Source organism: Pseudochaenichthys georgianus, chromosome 16 (genome assembly GCF_902827115.2).
Source record: "Pseudochaenichthys georgianus chromosome 16, fPseGeo1.2, whole genome shotgun sequence".
NCBI classification, from domain to species: domain Eukaryota; kingdom Metazoa; phylum Chordata; class Actinopteri; order Perciformes; family Channichthyidae; genus Pseudochaenichthys; species Pseudochaenichthys georgianus.
In genome coordinates this window covers 3,732,483-3,752,657 of record NC_047518.2, presented here as the reverse complement: position 1 = coordinate 3,752,657, position 20,175 = coordinate 3,732,483, and the positions used below count along the sequence as shown (strand labels likewise).

General features: G+C 43.9%; 2 protein-coding genes across 2 annotated transcripts in view; both read left to right on the top strand.

Annotated features, from left to right (window-relative positions):
- The first annotated feature begins 1,329 nt into the window (after nucleotides 1-1,329).
- Nucleotides 1,330-4,747, top strand: LOC139435303 (IgGFc-binding protein-like). Its single transcript, XM_071205775.1, has 5 exons — nucleotides 1,330-1,415; nucleotides 1,504-1,637; nucleotides 2,666-3,309; nucleotides 4,054-4,487; nucleotides 4,695-4,747. Exons 1-5 carry the CDS (start codon nucleotides 1,361-1,363, stop codon nucleotides 4,745-4,747), a joined length of 1,320 nt encoding a protein of 439 aa, XP_071061876.1. The 5' UTR covers nucleotides 1,330-1,360.
- Nucleotides 4,748-4,906: 159 nt separating this feature from the next.
- LOC117460321 (IgGFc-binding protein-like) overlaps nucleotides 4,907-20,175 on the top strand; it is a 16,862-nt gene continuing 1,593 nt past the window's right edge. The window contains exons 1-15 of the mRNA XM_071205774.1: nucleotides 4,907-5,080; nucleotides 5,520-5,745; nucleotides 6,457-6,702; nucleotides 7,185-7,286; nucleotides 7,922-8,069; nucleotides 8,526-8,646; nucleotides 8,912-9,244; nucleotides 11,098-11,269; nucleotides 14,976-15,073; nucleotides 16,525-16,655; nucleotides 17,192-17,361; nucleotides 17,681-17,895; nucleotides 17,969-18,163; nucleotides 18,502-18,690; nucleotides 18,969-19,372. Of these exons, the coding sequence (XP_071061875.1) occupies nucleotides 4,922-5,080; nucleotides 5,520-5,745; nucleotides 6,457-6,702; nucleotides 7,185-7,286; nucleotides 7,922-8,069; nucleotides 8,526-8,646; nucleotides 8,912-9,244; nucleotides 11,098-11,269; nucleotides 14,976-15,073; nucleotides 16,525-16,655; nucleotides 17,192-17,361; nucleotides 17,681-17,895; nucleotides 17,969-18,163; nucleotides 18,502-18,690; nucleotides 18,969-19,372 (2,909 nt within the window). The 5' untranslated portion in view covers nucleotides 4,907-4,921. The remainder of the gene's footprint in view (nucleotides 5,081-5,519; nucleotides 5,746-6,456; nucleotides 6,703-7,184; nucleotides 7,287-7,921; nucleotides 8,070-8,525; nucleotides 8,647-8,911; nucleotides 9,245-11,097; nucleotides 11,270-14,975; nucleotides 15,074-16,524; nucleotides 16,656-17,191; nucleotides 17,362-17,680; nucleotides 17,896-17,968; nucleotides 18,164-18,501; nucleotides 18,691-18,968; nucleotides 19,373-20,175) is intronic.

The window sequence follows — 20,175 nt, the reverse complement described above, 5'->3', positions numbered from 1 at the left end:
TGGTGTCAGGTGGTGTTACTGCAGCAGCAGATCTAAGGACACTCAGTGGCTGTGTGGCTGCAGAGCGGTCATGGACAGTTGCTATTTAACTCCAAACACGCCACAATCCTGCGCGTGCACACATGCTTGCGTCATGCATGCTTCGCTCTGCTACTTACCACACCACACCCTGCTCTTATCTCTGTGGGCTGGCTGAGACTCCAGTCCCAGTCTGCGCCTGCTCTACAGATCATTTTGTTAATGTTTTTTAATTAATTTGCTTCTGTTAAATACGTTTCTTTTGATAAGCCATTGTTTGTCTCTCATGTTTGTCATGGTTTGAGAGCCAGCTCTGTGCCGACACACCTCCTTAGGGCGGGCCTGGTCTGTGTGTGTTCCGCTATAACTAGAGAGCTTTCATTATGCATGTGACACAGGCATCACACGCAGCTTATACTACTATGCAAAGTGTGTCTGTGGGTGCACACGCCACCAGTGGGCTGACCCATCTCCACCAGATGTTAGTTAAAGGCAGTCTGCTCATGCCACAATGCCATACACATGTTTACATCAGAGGAGGAAAGAGGCAAAGAGAAAAGAGATGTGCAGAGGGAGGTAATAGTGGTAGTGGGGCTATCTCATATCAATGTATTCCTAACGTGTGTCCTTAGAGATTATTGTATCTAAGGATGTACGTAAGTATCTTTATAATGAGTGAGAGCTTCTTTGACGCACAGTGACAGAGCACAGAGTCAAGGCCTGGCGAAAGGCAAACATTAGATCTGTTCCACTCAAGGCATGTTGCTGAGTGCGCCGGACTGCACATGTCACACTAAGCCAAGGTTCTAGACACAGTATAGTACTATGATGACTAACCTTGGTTATTCAAAACTATTCCAAATAACCTTGACAAATAAATTGGGTTGAAAACTACACATATTTTTAGGGGAAATGAAAGAAAGCCTCATTCTCACGATTTGTCACTGACCAGGTCTCCACTTTTATTTTTCATAATTAATATCTTCTTATTGACGTATTGACGTAGTTCATCATCTGAGAGTTAGAACTGGCAAATGTATGTTCATTGGATGTTAAATATCTGTGGGGGGTGGGCGTAAACGCTTTTCCAGAATTGAGCGTGTGCTGCTATTGGCCGATGGAACTGGCCAATACGTGTTCGGAAATTAAGGACAACACATGATGTTCAACACTGTGTGGATGTATCCTGATTCCTTCTCTAGCATCATGTTGGTTTAAAATGCAACTCAACCCTTGTGTGTGTGTGTGTGTGTGTGTGTGTGTGTGTGTGTGTGTGTGTGTGTGTGTGTGTGTGTGTGTGTGTGTGTGTGTGTGTGTGTGTGTGTGTGTGTCTCTATCAGCCATGGACATCAGGCCTCTCACAGTGTGTGTGGCCGTCTGTGCTGCACTCGTGGCAGGTAATATGAGCGCAGTATTAACACTGAGTACTAAGTCTTGTTCTTTGTCGTGTTTGAAGTGATGTTAAATGTCCCCTCTCTTCCGCAGCGTGTCATGGTTGTTCTACAGGAAGGGAGTTCATCACCACATTTCTTCCTAATTACCTGCATAGTTATGGGAGACAGCGCACACTCCATTTGGCTTTGACTGCTCAGGACTCCGATGCCACTATTACCATAAAGGTGAGAATCAGAGGCGGCCCAGAAAGGGTTGTTCTGAAATTCATAATGCAGCATTCTGGCACATATAAATATAACAATGACGTCAATTCCTATGTACAGTATTCAAGGCTAAAGCACAGAAGCACATCGTATTCACCAAAGACAAATATGTGGTGTGTGTGTGTGTCTTCTTCTTCTTCTTCTTCTTGTTAGTATTATTTTAAATAGGGAGAAATTGCACAGTATTTCAAGCTAAACTTGACTGTGTCTCCTGGTCACTCCATCATTACTTGTTTGCTGTTTCACATTTCCATGAAAGACAGCATCCAATCTGTTCTAATGCAATGTGTTCATCCTTAACGCATCCCAGCATATAACATGACCAGAGTTGGGTGTAACGCGTTACAAAGTTACTGTAATAATATTACTTTGTCGGTAACGGAGTAGTGTAACGCGCTACTTTTATAATTCAGTAATCACACTACAGTTACTAACATTGCCCCGACACGCGTTACTTCGTTACTTTCTAAAATCAGTCATCATCAAACCTCAACAAACACCTGCAAAGAACACATGCTAAGGTGAAGCTAACGCACATAGCTGTTGTTTGTTTATATCACACACACACACACACACACACACACACACACACACACACACACACACACACACACACACACACACACACACACACACACACACACACACACACACACACACACACACACACACACACACACACGTAGTTCTTCTTCTCTGCTTTCCGGTTGTTGCCTGTTTTGAATGACGAATACACACTACCACATCGACTTTAGCAGTCTGCGTGATCTGCCTGCAGGGAGGGGCGGGCCGGCCCTGCGACTAAAGTAACGAGTAAAGTAACGACTAAAGTAACGAGTAAAGTAACGAGTAAAGTAACGAGTAAAGTAACGAATTACTTTATGTAGAGAGTAACGAAGTAGTGTAATATATTACTTTTTTTAAAGTAATATGTAATATATTACTTTTTTTTAACGACCCCATCTCTGAACATGACATACCATCTCCAGGTGTCTTCCCTGGGGTTCTCCAGGACGCTGCGCCTCTCTGCGGGTCAAAGCCGGTGGGTTCCTCTGCCACATGGGTCCGAGCTGCAGAAGCAATTTGTTAATGAAAAGTCAGCGGTTCAAATCTCCTCCACTGCTGCGATCTCTGTGGTCTCCTTCAACCGCCGCTTCGCCTCAGGAGACGGCGCCGTGGTTTCCCCCACAGAGCAGCTAGGTACTGACTACTTCGTGTTCACACCCTCAGGAGGCCACTCGAGCATGGACAAGCTCGTGGCTATTGTTAATGGCAAGAGCCAGAATAGGATCACCATCTTACCCCGTGCCGATGTGTCACTGAGAAATGTAAGGTGGACGCGTGGGAAGGCGATGACCATACGCCTGGCACCATACGCATCTTACCTTTTACGAGGTCGCACAACTTTGACGGGCACAAGGATCCAATCCCAGACGCCTGTCGCGGTGTTAGCAGGTCACCAGTGTCTGTCCATGGGTGGGCGCTGTGACCACGTGTACGAGCAGCTGCCCCCGGTGCACAGCCTGGGTAAAGAGTACATGGTGCCCAAGACCGGCAGAGAGAAGACCACAAACCAGGCAGTGATAGTCGCTGTTGAAGACAACACTGAGTTGACTCTGCACTCAAGGAAACAGTTAAGTTCATTATGGATTCATTGTAATATACTGTTGAAGCTACAGCCAAAGATGTCATGGTCTACCCGTGTGCTGGCAGCCCGATCCACCGATTCATCCAACACACACACCCTTCCATCCAGCAAAGTAACACATAAATACTACACGGAAAAATATCATGTAATAATTACGTTTGTAAATATCAATTGACTCTAGTTTCATAATGGGCAAAGATAAGTTAATGCAACGCAACAGAAAACACAAACTGGAGAAAAAAAAAAGACATGACCACAGATCTGTGGTGCAAGTGCTCAGGCTGATTCAATATCGCCATATGCTGTAAGTGAACATTTGACTGGTACTGTTGGTAACCGTATCTCATAACTATAACTTCTGTCTGAGGATTCAACCCTCTTCTCGTTGTCATAGTTATGAGAAAGGTTTATAAGGTTATCACTTGTCCCTGTTTGAGAAGACAGAGGCATAATTGTGAGTTTTGATTGAGTTGCTACTATTTACTCCTTGGTTTTGGACAGTGCTACATATATCAATGTAAAAGGGTATTCTTGATATATTATTATACATAATATGTAATAATATATATAGTTAGTCACTTACTTTAATGTTAGTCAAAACATTATTTGTCCTGTACTGTCTACATGATAAGAGAACAATATGCTATATCTCAATTGTAAGTATCTATTGTAAATGAAAGTATCCGATGTGAACTACACTTCTATAACTAAGTTGTATGACTCCAACAGGAAGCTCGCAAGAGCTGGAGACGTCATCCTGCAAAAACTGATCTACAAACGTCCACTGGTTGTCAAGAGCAACAAGAAAATAATGGTGCTGCTTCTCAGCGACAACCGTCCATTTGACCCTTTCCTGATAACGCTGATCCCTACATGCAAGCTGTCCACTGATTGGGCGGTGGAGACAGTGGGGGGGCTTCAGAATACTGTGTCCATTCTGTCAGAGAAGGAGGGGGCAGCCAGTGTGAAGGTGTGCTGGTCAGGAAGGTGCATATCACCTCGGTGGAGTTACCTCCTGTCGGACAAGCAATGGGTGTGGTCCAATGTAGATGTGGGGCAACAGCAGAGCCATGTGAGGGTGGAGGGCGACGCCCTTATGGCGGTGTACGCCTACGGAGGGAAGCACCGCCATTCATACGGCATGGCAGGAGTGTGTTCTGAAGGTACACACAGATTCCCACACACACACACACACACACACACACACACACACACACACACACACACACCGCGCACACACACACACACACACACACACACACACACACACACACACACACACACACACACACACACACACACACACACACACACGTTCCCTTCTGTCATACTCCTGGTATATTCTGTTGACACACTGAACACAAACCAAGAACACAACTTCTATGGGAAGTCTTTGATTAAAATGAGCAGTAATCTTTGGTAGGAGCTAGGAATCCATTACTCGAGAAGGATACATAATGTTCATGCATTCATATGATTGTGTGTATATCATGTTGAGACTTCCGATGCATTCCCTACACATTATTATTACTATTTTCTGTGTGTCCAAAAGTTAAGCAAGCTCCATATGTTCTCTCAGGGTACCTGCACATACATTATGACAACAGTTGCAAAGAAGGCGTCTGACCTCAGGGAATTCACTGTGACGACCAAGAATGACCACCGAGGTAACCGGCGAGTTTCATATGTGAGGACTGTTGGAGTCACCGTTTACGAGCAACACATCACCATCGGCCGACACAGGTCACAAGTGGAGGTAATCATCAAAGTTCAAATGCACAGACGAGCATGCTTAGAGTGCAATAGACTATAGAAAGACGTGTAGCGAGCCAGACCAGTGTTGAACATTCATGCCAACCTATCTGTATTTAGATAGACGTTTATTTTCCTGGGACATTTCTGAAAACGAAAATCAAACCGCTCAAACATAATGCTTTGGTCAAAAAAGAACATGATTAATATAATAATATTTTGTATTAATGTATCACTTTATTTATTTGTTTGCTATTGCAAGAACACTTTTAGTTCTCTGCGTGATTGCTATAATGTGTAATTGCCGTTTGGTTCCCAGTTCTCTCAGCTTTGACGACAGCTTTCTCTTCACTGAGCTTGTGTTGCAATGCTTTCCAGTTTGCACTATTGTTCATACGCAGTGTTACAACTTGCTCTAAGTGTTGTTGTGTAATCACCTTCAGGTCAATGGAGAGTTACAGTACTTGCCTGTCAGTTTGTTGGGGGGTAAGGTCTCCGTGAAGCAGAGTGGAGCCTACGCTACCCTCACCACTGACTTTGGCCTGAATGTCAGATATGACTGGAACATGAGGCTGTACATCACAGTGCCCTCCTCCTACCACCAACACCTGGGGGGCCTCTGTGGAAACTACAATGGAGACATGACAGATGACCTGCCTGAAGCAAAGGGTGAGGGTCCCTGCTTGGGTGGAGCCAGTAGCCCCCTGTGGTCTGAATGTAGCTTCCAACAGCCAACAGGGTGGTGCAGTGAAGACGGACAGCATTTTTGACAGGGGACCCAGAAGTTAGCTTTGCAAGGGGTCCCTTGACAAAAAGCATTGTTTTTGAGTTTAGAATATTGCAGAAATAAACATTTGTTTATGATACTTACACATTTTTACAGCAGGATAATCTCCACATTTGAACACAACTTACTTATTCAGACACTGGTTGGCTAACGTTTTTTAAGAAACGTAAAAGCTTCAACACGCCCCAGTGGGGTATTTATTGATCGATTTCATGTCGTAGAACTCAACATGAAAACCACTTCTGCAGACCGTAGTTCAGGCTTCACCCAAGGCACGTTAAACAAATCATTAACTTTGAGACAAGGGAACCCAAAAGTGTAAAAATGCTAACTCATATCCGGGTTTAGGACTCATTGCTGCACCACTCTTAAGCGATTGGAATTACACTTTCTTCATAAGACATTCCTGGCGGTCGATGCATTATTGGATAAGTATCAAGTCAAGCATTCTGTGTTGCATATGCAGAAACGCTCACTTACAAGAATGTTAAGAATTACATTCGTGTTGTTATTTTCTCATAGAAGCCTTTCCAACTTTTGTTTTGAGTCAGATTGGAAAGTCTCTGACACTGCATCCCTTTTGTCTGTGGCAGACTCCAGTGTCCCTACTGTGCTGAAGATGATCCGGAAGTGGAAGGCCGAGGATTCGGACCGGTTCTGTGATGATAACTGCGCTGGTCGCTGTCCTCAGTGTTCAGAAAAGCAGCAGGCCCACTTCCGTCTGCCCAGACTCTGTGGGGTCCTGACAGAGGCCAATGGATCCTTTTCAGCCTGCCACAAACAGGTGGACCCCTCTATGTACCTGGACAACTGTGTCTATGATGTCTGTGTCGATAAAGGTAAGCAACACAACAACATTCATAGATCTATGAGTTACGCTGACATGAAAAGTGTAGATGTATGTATCGAAAACTTAGAAGTATATATTCAATTCCTTACTCATTATTGATGCATGTATGGGTTTATCACAGCTGGTAATGGTTAGCATAGTGGCTGCCCCTGCTCCCAACACTACCATGGGTTAAACGCAAAAGTGACTAATTCGTTCTTAAAATGTGTGTGATGATTACAAATCTAGCATTACACGCAAACAAATAGCCTATAAAGATACCTCTATTTGTTAAGCTCACATTCATACAGCACAACTTTAAAACTAAACACACATAAAGACATTCTCACTGCCGCAAACAGCGAACAACATGTTTCTGAACAGTTAAAGCATAACAACAATAGACATGCCATCATTGATCTAAGCACACTGTTCTGTCCGTGTGTGTGTGTGTGTGTGTGTGTGTGTGTGTGTGTGTGTGTGTTCGTCTAGGTGCACGGTGGGTTCTCTGTGAGAGCCTGAAGAGTTATGCCGATGCCTGTCTGTCAGAAGGAGTGAAAGTCAACCCTGAGTGGAGAATGGTTACCAAATGCTGTAAGTCACTTTTGAACACTGTCATCATTTTAGGTGCCAAACTTATCATACACCACGCAGTCCTATCATCTGAATGCTGTACGGTGAAGCTGTTATTATAAACTTCTAATTCTTATTACTAAAACGGGAATATACTAACCTAAGAATTCACTCGTGGAAATAATGAGAATTTGGGTGACTTTGCTTTCAGTTGTTCTGTGTTCAGTTCAGTGACTGGCTGGTAGGAACCCAGACATTGTAGAAAGACACGTCAACGCTTCACTGATTCACCAATAGGATGCTTGCACACGTTGTATGTGTTAGAGCAATTCTCTTAACCACCGTTTAAGGCATCTAAGCAAAAGCACGTTCCAAAAACCACTGACTTCCAGACCGGGGCAGCAGGATCTCATTTCCAGGTTTAAGGACTCATCCCTGAACCAATGTGCAGTCACGTGTTGATCTGTGAGCTATGGAAACTAAACCTACAGCATGGAAACATAAACGTCTAATCCAATCATGAAAGAACTATTCAAACCTTTTAAAAAACATTCATATTGTTTAATAATTGTACGATGTTGTTTTGTTTTAGATTTAAGGGGAACAATGAGCTGAGATATGAGAATGATGAATAATGACCTCCCCTCCCCTCCCAGTCCTCTCGTGTCCAAAGGGCAGCCACTATGAGGCGTGCGGCCCCTCCTGCCCGGCCTCCTGCTCAGATCCACACAGTGAGAAGCAGTGTAAGGACCCCTGTGTGGAGGGCTGCCAGTGTGATCAAGGCCTGGTGATTAGTGGAGACAGGTAACTCAACACGTTCTTATCCTTTATGAATCAACACACTGCAAGATGATGTTACGCTATTCCATACCCACACCAAGGCAGGCCATTGGTCGAAGAGTTTACTGTTCGGTGTCCCATGACCCCAGATTGATTCATAAAAACTCTCTGGGGGAAACAGGCTCTTTGTGATCTTGACTGTACTCACAGTGAGGTTTAGTGCCTTGGAAGCATCTGCTCTGTAGTGAATGTGCTAGAACATGCATAACCACAGATATGGTTATTTCGAAGCAGTGGAAAGGAATAGCATAGCAGGAATGTGTTATACATGTTTGGTTTAATCAAGTTCCAAGTTCCTTACCCTCCTATGCAATGACAGAGAAGCAGTCTTGGGAATACAAATCTTATTAAAAAAAAGCATGCACCTAAACATTTTAAACCTAAAAACCATAAATATATCACATCTGGCGTGTGTTTCAGATGTGTTCCTCAGAAAGGATGTGGATGCCAACATAAAGGCAGTTATTACCCAGCAGGCAAAGCGTTCTGGGCTGATAACACCTGCACCACAAAGTGTGAATGCATTCAAGGGGAAGCCAAGGTTGGTGTGTGTGTGTGTGTGTGTGTGTGTGTGTGTGTGTGTGTGTGTGTGTGTGTGTGTGTGTGTGTGTGTGTGTGTGTGTGTGTGTGTGTGTGTGTGTGTGTGTGTGTGTGTGTGTGTGTGTGTGTGTGTGTGCGTGCGTGCGTGCGTGCGTGCGTGCGTGCGTGCGTGCGTGCGTGCGTGCGTGCGTGTGTGTGTGTGTTGCTAGTTTTCATCTCCTCCACTGTGTTCTAATATTGTACTCTGCTCTCTCCTGCTGATGAAGTGCAAATCAGTCACCTGTAAGAAGAATGAGCGCTGTGCTCTGAAGGAGGGAGTGAGGAACTGCTACCCAGTATCCTTTGCAACATGCAAAGGCACCGGGGACCCCCACTACCGAAGCTTTGACCAACGGCGCTTTGATTTCCAGGGCACTTGTACCTATGTCCTGTCTCAAATCATCAAGGGATCAGACAAGGATCTGGAGCGGTTCCAGGTGCTGGTCCAGAACGAGAACCGAGGGCGTAACAAGGCTGTGGCCTACACCAAGTCCGTGTCTCTGACTGTGTTTGATGACATCATTGTCAGCATGAGTCGTGGCAACGCAGGGAAAATACTGGTGAGATCAGTCCGCCTCCTGCAGGATGTACGGGGGACATCCTAACAGTAATATTCAGAGTTCAGAGGCTTCATTGTCTCATGCACAGCTAGCATTAATATGGCAATGGAAATCCCAGGCTCCTCCAACAATGCAACACAGTGTGCGAAAAAGTACACGTCCCACCGTCCGGGACGTGTTATTTACAATATCGGACAAGTAGATCTTTCAATTGACTTGTCCGGGGGACAAGTGACGTTTTTTGCCCTGATTTATTGACAAATGATTGATACATTCAGTTTACAAAAGGCAGAACTCATTCGCAAATTGTCCGTGTCCGCCATTGTTCGTTTAGAAGTGTTAGTTTCGGTTCTGCTTGTCGATTCCTAAGGAAATGCATCTCGCCGCTTTCTGTACAGTTAGACGGGGGCGGGGCGGGGCGGGAAGTGTAGTACAGTGCCAGGGTTGGGAAGCAAAACTCGGTTCCGAGTAGGAACAAATAACAATTGTCCGGAACCGGGATTAATAAGAGTTGTGAGGACAGGAGGCGAGGCCGAGCCCCGCGGACTGCAGCTCTCTCTATGCTCCGTATCAGTTGATCGCTGCACGGTGCAGCTCAGCGTCTCTCTCTCTCTCTTTCTACACACAGCGGATCCGCTGCCCGTTTAACAGCCTCATCTTTGTCAAACTTTCTTATGTTCTTTCTTTAACACGTAATGAAGGTTATTAAGCGTTTTAACTCCTATGTTGTTTATATTGACCACCATTTCCTTTATGAAGTAAAGCAGCCTCCCTGTCTGTGTCCTCGCGCTGTCCTCACATCCCCGGACCCCCAGACTCGGAGGAGCACAGGGATGTCAGTATTGTTTATGAAGCAGGGTATAGAAAGTACATTATTGAAATGAAAATACTATTTATTTACTTTTACAAACAGTGCGCAGCTGCAGCATGTGTATTGCAGGACATGTGTAAGCGTGCAAGCGTCTTTGAGTTGTAGAAAAGTGCTAGGCCTATAGGCTAGTATAAATATAATGTATTATTATTATTAGTATTAGTCCTATGTGTTGGACATGTGTGGTTGGACTCTGTCTCACAGGCAGGTTGCAGTGTAACATCAGAGGAGACTGGGCCAATTGTACATTCTCAAACTGCACCACTTAGAACTAACTAAACAATGCAGAGATTATTTTTATATAATTGTATTCAATAACCGTAAGAAATTAAACAGTATGAAGTGATTTGTAAATAGGAATACAGATTTGACTTAATGTTTTCATAAATATATTTTTCTCCCAGTTTGTCATGGGACTTATTTACCCTCTCAAAGAACCGGAATCGAGAACCAAAAATAACCGGAATCGAAAAGCAGAACCGGAATCGTTAAAATCGAAACGATACACAACCCTATGTGTGATACAGTCAAATCTTACCGCTCACTTACGTTAGCGGTGTCATAAAAAACGTGAAAAAATGTAAAATACGATGACAAAGAAGAAGATTCCAGTGGCCCCAATATTTGTCCATTCTGGACAAGTGAAAAATGTATTCGGACAAGTAAATTGCCAAACTCACTTGTCCATGGATAAGTACTCTCTAAAAACTTTTTCTCACACTGCAACATAAACATATGTCAGAGATAAAGCAATAAAACCAATAATAAAACAATACAAATGGTGCTAGAAGAAACAGAGTAGAAATATAATAGTGCAAGAGAATGTTGTAATAATAGATGTGAGATGCAAACACGTATTTGCATCTCACAAAATGCAAATATGAGTTTGCATTTTGTGAAATTTGCTGAAAAATCACTGAATATTAAATGGGTTCAATGATTAAATCTAAATTCACAAACCCCCCCACCCCCCCTCTCCCAGGTCAACAGCCAGCCTGTAAACCTGCCTTACTCCATGGAGGATGGAAAGCTTTCCCTGTACCGGCAAGGCTACTTTGGCGTGGTGAAAACATCTTTTGGTTTGACGCTCAGGTTCAACTGGAACAGCTACGTCAGCTTGACTTTGCCCAGCACATACTCTTCTGCTACAGGAGGTGAGTTACGGTGCATCACTGCTGGGGGTGGTTTATCCAGGGCCGGCCCTAGACTTTTGGGGGCCCTAAGCGAGCTTTGGCTTGGGGGCCCCCCTCACTCTAGCGCGTTCTCACTACACACAACACGGAACCGACTTTTGTCTTATGATGTTAGCATAAGCACACATATTGTATAAATAAGCATGTACACACCATGGACCTAACATCCTCTAGGGGGGTCCTCACCTCCTCTAGGGGGGTCCGGGGACATGCTCCCCCAGGAAGATTTTTTTTTTAAATATTGAAGTTAAAAGCATCAATCTGGTGCACTTTGAGAGCAACATTAAGAGATCTATGGATACATCTCTCAACACCCAGATGAAACAGAACTGGAAGCAGATTTTTCTTTATGGATATTTTACAAATCACTTAAACTGTATTCTTGTTTTGTCATATAGTATTTCATAACTGTTTTTCAAGTATTCTCTCTGGCTGTCCATCTCATAATGTTCACATATAATCTAGCTGTCAATAGGAAATATCAATCAGAAGAATTATAATTTCATGCAAAAATCTGTCACAAAAAGAGGTTGCACATTTAAATTCAGGTGTTGTTATGGCAACGTCAGTGGCCAAACAGCCACATTTACTGCTGCAAATACGTTCAAACATGATGTCGACACTAAAGAATGGCAACTACTGTATGCCACCATTTCAGCTGACTTTTTCTCAGAAATACTGTCACATAACATCCATATATTTCAGTGCTAGGTTGATGCTTAGCTAAGCTAACTATGAAACACTTGAACTGACAGGACTCCGGATCAACTGTATACTGTAAGGTAGCTTCTAGCTTCATGTCGAACAGTCAACATTTCCCAGAGAGCTTTCTTTGAAATTACCAGGTAACGCTAAAAAACACAACATTTAGATTGTATGAAAAAGTGTTTATTTAATATATCTGGCTAGCTATAGCTACTTGCTAACGGTTTAGCTTACACCCGCGATTCAAAGTAACGTCAACGTAGCTGTAATTTATGCTTTGCTTACATGTTCGCATAACTTGGAAGTTTACTGATATTTACATACCTTGTTTACCTGGCTCAAGTGGTGGCTCTGGGGTTGTTGTGTGAGCCACCACTTGAGAATTGTCGTATTTTTAAAAAAAAATGTTTTCTTATGTCCATCTTCAAAAACTCTTAGTCTGAGACTGACAGTTTATTTTAAACATTGTCACAGCTGATAGGTACCTGTCAGCCAATAAGACAGATGTTTATTTCCATTCAACTCTCTGGTTGGTTTGGTGTCTTGCCTCTGTTGCATTCACTGAACACGGGAAATTACAATCCTGCCGTCCTCGCTTGTGTCATGATGAGGTTCAGGTCAAGCACGGTTAATGTATTACATTATTGACTCAATAATATAATACATGATTTTGAGAGTAGGCAATCTACATATTAACACAATTAATTAAACATACTTATCACGGCGACGGTGTACTGAGATTTATTTTTATTTTTTGCTAGGGGGCCCCTTTGTGGCTGCGGGGCCCTAAGCGGTCGCTTAATGGGTCGGGCCGGCTCTGGGTTTACCCCCAGTATGAAGTGGCATAATGTATACAGTGGCATAATGTATTCAGATCATTCAGATTGTTGCTCGCCCCCCAAAGCTTTATTAAGATAATGAGCAGCTCCAGTTTGTTGGGGGGTTAGGTCTCTGTGAAGCAGAGTGGAGCCGATGCTACCCTCACCACTGACTTTGGCCTGAATGTCAGATATGACTGGAACAAGATCCTAGCGTCCCTAAACTCTGCTCTACCTTTGCAGCTTTTTCTTTTAAAGCCATCAGGCTACCCGTCAATCTGAAAGCCTGCCTGGTCTTTAACGACATCCACTTAAACACAGACAGTGGCAGAACTTCAGTGTTAGTATTATTAGATCTCAGTGCTGCGTTTGACACTGTTGACCACAGCATATTACTAGACCGACTGGAAAACTGGGTGGGACTTTCGGAAACAGTTCTAAATTGGTTTAAATCCTACTTAAAGGATAGAAACAACTTTGTTTCTATAGGTAAATACACATCTGAGTTGACAAATATGACATGTGGGGTTCCTCAAGGCTCCATCTTGGGGCCTCTTCTCTTTAACATCTACATGCTACCACTGGCTCAGATAATGAAGAACAACAAAATAAGTTACCATAGCTATGCAGATGACACACAAATGTACGTAACAATTTCACCAGGAGACTATGCTCCAATTCAAACACTGAGTAAGTGCATTGAACAAATCAATGACTGGATGTGTCAGAACTTTATCCAATTAAACAAAGATAAAACTGAGGTAATGGTTTTTGGAGCCAAGGCAGAACATTTAAAAGTTAGCGCTGAGCTTCAGTCTGCAATGTTCAAACCAACAGATAAAGCCAGGAATCTAGGTGTAGTCATGGACTCTGACCTGAGTTTCAACAGTCACATTAAAACAGTTACTAAATCAGCCTACTATCACCTAAAGAATATATCTAGGATTAAAAGACTAATGTCACAGCAGGATTTGGAAAAACGTGTCCATGCCTTTATCTTCAGTAGACTCGACTACTGCAATGGTGTCTTCACAGGTCTCACTAAAAAATCTATTAGAAAGCTGCAGCTGATTCAGAACGCCGCTGCTCCAGTCCTCACTAACACTAAGAAAGTGGACCACATCACTCCTGTTCTGAAGTCTTTACACTGGCTTCCTGTGTGTCAAAGAATAGATTTCAAAATACTGCTGCTGGTTTATAAAGCACTGAATGGTTTAGGCCCAAAATACATTTCTGACCTCCTGCTAAACTATGAACCATCCAGATCTCTCAGGTCTTCAGGGACTGGTCAGCTTTCTGTCCCCAGAGTCAGAACTAAACATGGAGAAGCAGCGTTCAGTTATTATGCTCCAAATATCTGGAACAAACTCCCAGAAACCTGCAGGTCCGCTGCAACTCTTACTACTTTTAAATCCAGGCTGAAGACTTTTCTTTTTGTCGCTGCTTTTAATTGAACTTTTCATATCTTAAACTGCACTGTAACTTTTATCCATGTACTTTTTCTAAACGTAATTAAACTCCATGACATTTATGAGAGGGACTGCTCGAAAGCAGAGATATTTGGAATATCTGGCATCGACGGATGAAAAATAGTGTTTTGGTAACACGGAGTGTTTTGGTAACACTTTAAAGACTTTGTTATGGAAGCAAAGCAGGGGAGGGGGTGTGTACAGCCTCCTGAGGGTCCGATTGTGGATGTCATGCGAGCAAAATATGTTGAAGAAAGTCTGTCTAAATTAAATCATATTTTAGACTGCACTGTAACTTTTATCCATGTATTTTTCCTTAATGTTTATTTTATTAGCACTGTAACTTTTATCCATGTACTTTTTCTTGTAATGTTTAATTGAACTATTCATATTTTAGACTGCACTGTAACTTTTATCCATGTATTTTTCCTTAATGTTTATTTTATTAGCTTTTCTTTTTTAATGCTTAATGTCTTTCATTTCTTTTTTGTAAAGCACTTTGAATTACCCTGCGTCGAAAAGTGCTATATAAATAAACTTGCCTTGCCTTGCCTTGCACAGATACCATTGTTTTTACAGTGCAATAGAGCATTCAAGCTATAGAGTTTTCATTCTTCTTAAAAGTTGCAACATAAGGTTTTTTTAAGGTGTAATGTGTATCTTGTTTTTTTTCAGGCTTGTGTGGAAATTACAATGGTAAACCTGGTGATGACTTACTGAAACCGGATGGCACCCTGGCTAACCACATTAACGTCTTCGGACACAGCTGGAAGGTGTGTATCAGCTGAGATCTGGGGTGGCTGAGCATCCTACACAAACCTGAACCGACCAAAAAAACACACACATTAAAAACTCCATTAGGTCATATACTGTCAAATTGAACAGTATATGAAACACAAAGCCAGCACATAGTCCATACAGTAGAAATAATAACGTGTTGCTACATGGTGGACATGTCAGAAGGAGAATGACGTCACACCTTCAACAATGTTCTCTGAAAAAGCTTCAAAAAAACTTAAAATTTTATTTTTATTATTTTATTATCTTTGCTTTGTAATGTCTGTTGTAAAGTTGTATAATGTGTTTTTAATGTATTTATTCCTAAAAAGTATTTTAATTTGTTTTGTAAAGCACTTTGAATTGTCGCGTACAGAAAAGCGCTATATAAATAAACTTGCCTTGCCTAAAATGTATACTGTACATCTTAAGGTCCTTACACACCGCACCGATAGATGACGATAGATGTCGATAGATGTCGATAGATGTCGGGCCGTCGATAAGCGTTGTATCGCCCTACTCAGATTGGTGTGCCTTGGTGTGTACCGCACCGTCGTGTCTTTTCGGCCGTGCCGACACCTTCCGCTGCCGATTCGAAATGTGGAATCGGTGGGCAGTCGGCTAAAGGCCGCCGGCCAAAGAAATCACTCTGATTGGCTGTTCAGCTAGCAAATCAGTGCATGAGAAGCGAAACGGAAGTGAGGGACCCAAACAAACTATTAAGAAGGCAAATATGAGATTTCATTTAACTCCAGCTCTCGACACAGGTTCGGGAAAGCCCTGTGAGCTTCTCGCTGTAGAGGGAAAATGGAACGCACACGCTATGTGTTGTTTGTTTATATCACGCAGTCTGTTCTTCTTCTCTCGGTGTATCACACAGTCTGTCTTCCGGTTGCCTCTTTTGAATGACGAATACACGCTGAAGTCGTTGCGGCGCGTTCCAGTGCGACACAAATGGCAAGAGGCGAGGCGACGTTCTGTCGAGACGTGTTCTTTGGTGTCCGCTTGGTGTCAGCTTGGTGTGTAAGAGGCTTTAAAATGAAGAGCATGCTGTGTATGCCAAGTCAAAAACAATTGGAGATGCATGACCATTTGCTGCAACGACTTGATCAAATAATGTCAACAAAAAAACTAACATCAGTTAAGAGAAAGCTGAAGATAAAGTGAGTTTTAAGAAGAGGTGTTAAAGAGGATACTGAGTTGTCCTGCCTGAGATGTAAAGCTTTAATGAACAACAGTAAATGTGATCAGTAATCCTACCACCTGTTACTAACAGCCTACCAAACAATAGAAAGAGAAACACAATTACATTTGGACCTGATTTAGTTAATAACAAGCCAACACTTCTCAAAAATCTCTCGTCTTATGTCAACATCTTTTTCGTTACTCGTTAACACTTAAAAACCTCTGCATGTGTCCACTGCTGCTGTGATGTCGTTGCCTGCAGGCGGGGGGGGATGCCGGCTGCACCAGTGACTGTCCTAATGGGAAATGTCCGGAGTGTGAGCCTGCGCTGACCCTACGATACCAGGACAAGAAATACTGCGGCATCATCGCTGACGAGCAGGGACCCTTTGGGTAAGTGTACTCTCCATGACTCCCTGGGAAGATGCCGAGACAGAGATGATGCTGTGTGACGCCATTTTGACATTCACACCGGCACATTGTAAACTGAAGCTGCTTATGCTAATGTGTTTCTCATCTTTCAGTCCCAAGCACAGAACGGGTTCTTTTCAGACTTTCCATCTCAATGTCACTGAAGACATGTTTCCTTTGTCCTTGTGCTGTTAGAATGATGTCTACAGTTAGTCCTTTATGTCTGATACACACTACCAGAGGAATGATTGAAGTTAAGGAGGATGTAACGTGTCCCCCTTCCTGGCGAAGAACACTTTTTATTTGGCTGCAGATAAAAAAAGAGAATGATATGATTCCATGGCCAGGCCTACAGTACTCAACATCTAGCATGTGCCTGCTTTATAAAGTGACCTCCTCCTGGGTAAAGCAAGACAGTGTTTTAAAAACCAACAGCTAAATGCTTTTGGATATTTAAGAGCCCAGTCCTCAAACGGGTTGCTCTGATTATTAAAGTGTCTCTGTCTCTGCCCCTGCAGAAAGTGTCACAGTAAACTGGACCACACCTCCTTCCTCACAGAGTGTGTTTTCGATCTGTGCATGTACCAAGGCCACGCCTCGGCACTGTGCAACAGCCTATCAGCTTTCAGCACCACTTGTCAAGAGGCGGGAGCAACAGTGGGGAGCTGGAGAACCCAACAGTTTTGTCGTAAGACACACACACACACACACACACACACACACACACACACACACACACACACATGCATACTGACTGACTCTACATCCATCCATTATGTTTTGTTCAGAATGTAGCGTTCACTAACCCCACAATAATGACAGCATGTTTAAGGCGGTGCATGCGGCCACTGGGCCCTTCTGTTGTTAATAAATAAATAAATGTCACTTTTTATGTACAGGCAAACGTAACTCTTGTTTCTAACCTGTCCCGATAATGTCCTCTGATGTTCGATCATAAAAGACACAAGCATTCCTCAGGAACATTGTCTTTCCTTGTGTGTCTGCAGCTCCGTCATGCGGTGCCAACAGTCACTATGAGCAGTGTGGCCCCCCCTGCCCGCTCACCTGCAGCGGCCTCGCCCCCCCGGAGGGCTGCGACAGGAGCGCCCCCTGCTCAGAAGGCTGTGTGTGTGACGATGGATTCATGCTGAGTGATGACAAGTGTGTCCCTCTGTCAGAGTGTGGCTGCCAGTACGAGGGACAGTACTATCTGAGTGGACAGGTACAGATGTGACGTCCCCTCTCAGTGCTGCGTCCTCTGCCGTCACCTCTACTGACGTCTGCTCTCTCCTCAGGTGTTCTATCTAGGAACGGCATGCAACACTCGTTGTGTGTGTACGGACGACGGACAAGTGCAGTGTGATCCTAAATCTGGCTGTTCAGCCAATGAGAAGTGTGTAGTGAAAGGAGGCTCCTCCTCCTGTGCTCCCAAAGGGGTGGGCTCCTGCTCTGTGAGTGGCGGCAGGATGCTCAGGTCCTTCGATGGACAGGTAAGTTCTGCACCAGTCAAAAAGTAAGCATATTATCTCGAGTAATGTATCTGAGTGTATTATAGTAACACAGGCACATATCGATAGTACATTATTTGAATATCTATTTATGTAATGACATCAAGGTTTCTGATTGCTCTCCACTTTCGAACTGTTTGTATCTATTTGTGACATGTTTCAAATGTTCTCCATAAGAAGCATCCACATCTAAAAGTCATGTTTTTGTTCTTAACAATGTGTTCTGGATGTTTTATAAGGATAGCTTACCACTTCATATTAACATCCTCCTCCTCCTCCTCCTCCTCCTCCTCCTCCTCCTCCTCCTCCTCCTCCTCCAGGCATATCCTCTGTGGGGAGACTGTGTGTTCTTGTTGGCACAAGTGGGAGAGAACGAGGCAGGGCTGGAAGCCTTCACGGTGTTTGTACATCAGCAAACCCACGAGGATGCTTCCGTCTCTCGCAGTGTGGAGCTCCAGGTTTACGACATGGAGGTCACTTTGAAGTCAGGGGTCATCTGGGAGATCAAGGTATGATTGACAGGTTAGGTATGAAGTGTGTTCTCACGTCCAATGCTTTCAAAGCAGAAGTTAAAGTGAGCATCTATGGAACACTCTGTTCTCACGTTGACTTCACACCGTCAGCTTATCGTCATGACGTCCAGGTCCTTCTGGACAACAGACAGCTCTACGTTGGATCCTCTGGGTACAGTCTCAGTCTGCAGTGCCTCAGGGGTGGGCTGTACACTGGGATGAACCCATGGTCCCAGCTCACGTGATGTAATACTGTGTCCCCTTCTGTGTCTCAGGTTGATGACATCAGAGTCTTCCTCCCTGTGGCCCTGGCTGATGGGAAAGTGCGAGCACATCAAAATGGCATCAACATCATCATCGAGAGTGACTTTGGTCTGAGGCTGAGCTACGACACGTTGGCAGGGGTGATCCTGCAGCTCCCCTCCACCTATCACAGCGCTCCAAAGGGTCTCTGTGGGAACTACAACGGGGAGCTGTCTGATGACCCGCCCTCAGCAGACACAGAGGTGCTCATAGAGCCATGTGAGCCCAGCTGTGGGGCCACTTCCTGTCCTGAGCCCGACGAGAGTAAGGTCCCAGATGCCCAACAGGCCTGTGACATCATCCAATCTAAGAAGGGTCCCTTTTCAGGATGCCACTCAGCAGTGGCCCCGACTCCAGACTACGAGGCGTGTGTCAGGCAAGGATCCCCTTCTGTCAAAGTCCTGTGTCTGATACGAACAGTAACTGGGATCCAGGGTTAGGGTTCCTCTAATCCCACGTCCACCTGCTCCACACTGTGACTCACTGTACCATTGTGTGTGTGTGTGTGTGTGTGTGTGTGTGTGTGTGTGTGTGTGTGTGTGTGTGTGTGTGTGTGCGTGCGTGTGTGTGTGTGTGTGTGTGTGTGTGTGTGTGTGTGTGTGTGTGTGTGTGTGTGTGTGTGTGTGTGTGTGTGTATGTGTGTGTGTGTGTGTGTGTGTGCACGCGTGCGTGCGTGCGTGTGTGTATGTGTATGTGTGTGTGTGTGTGTGTGTGTGTGTGTGTGTGTGTGTGTGTGTGTGTGTGTGTGTGTGTGTGTGTGTGTGTGTGTGTGTGTGTGTGTGTGTGTGTGTGTGTGTGTTCATCACCTGGTAAAAGTGTGGTTTATTTCATTTACTTTATGGATATCCTATAATAATATATGATAATATATATCGGTGATCTTTATTTTGTATTAATAATCAAAATCTGCAAAGTAACTAAACAGTAAAAAGTACCATATTTTCCAACAAAATGTAAAGTGTGCGAGTACAAAGTAGCATACTGTGGAAACACATGTAAAGTGTGCGAGTACAAAGTAGCATACTGTGGAAACACATGTAAATTGCAAGGACCTACATTTGTTTAGCTTTGGGTACTGGAGTTAAAGTACGTACTTCCTTTCCATCAGTGGCATACGGTGCTCTGTGCTCAAGGACTGGGTCAGATTCACTTGACCTGCACAGATGTTCTGATCAGACC

Bases quoted from the DNA above. Each gene is read 5' to 3' on its own strand.
- LOC139435303 (XM_071205775.1), top strand. From the start codon at position 1,361: ATGGACATCAGGCCTCTCACAGTGTGTGTGGCCGTCTGTGCTGCACTC. The intron at 1,638-2,665 runs GTGAGAATCAGA...TACCATCTCCAG, and splicing joins ATGCCACTATTACCATAAAG to GTGTCTTCCCTGGGGTTCTC. The intron at 3,310-4,053 runs GTTAAGTTCATT...TGACTCCAACAG, and splicing joins ACTCTGCACTCAAGGAAACA to GAAGCTCGCAAGAGCTGGAG.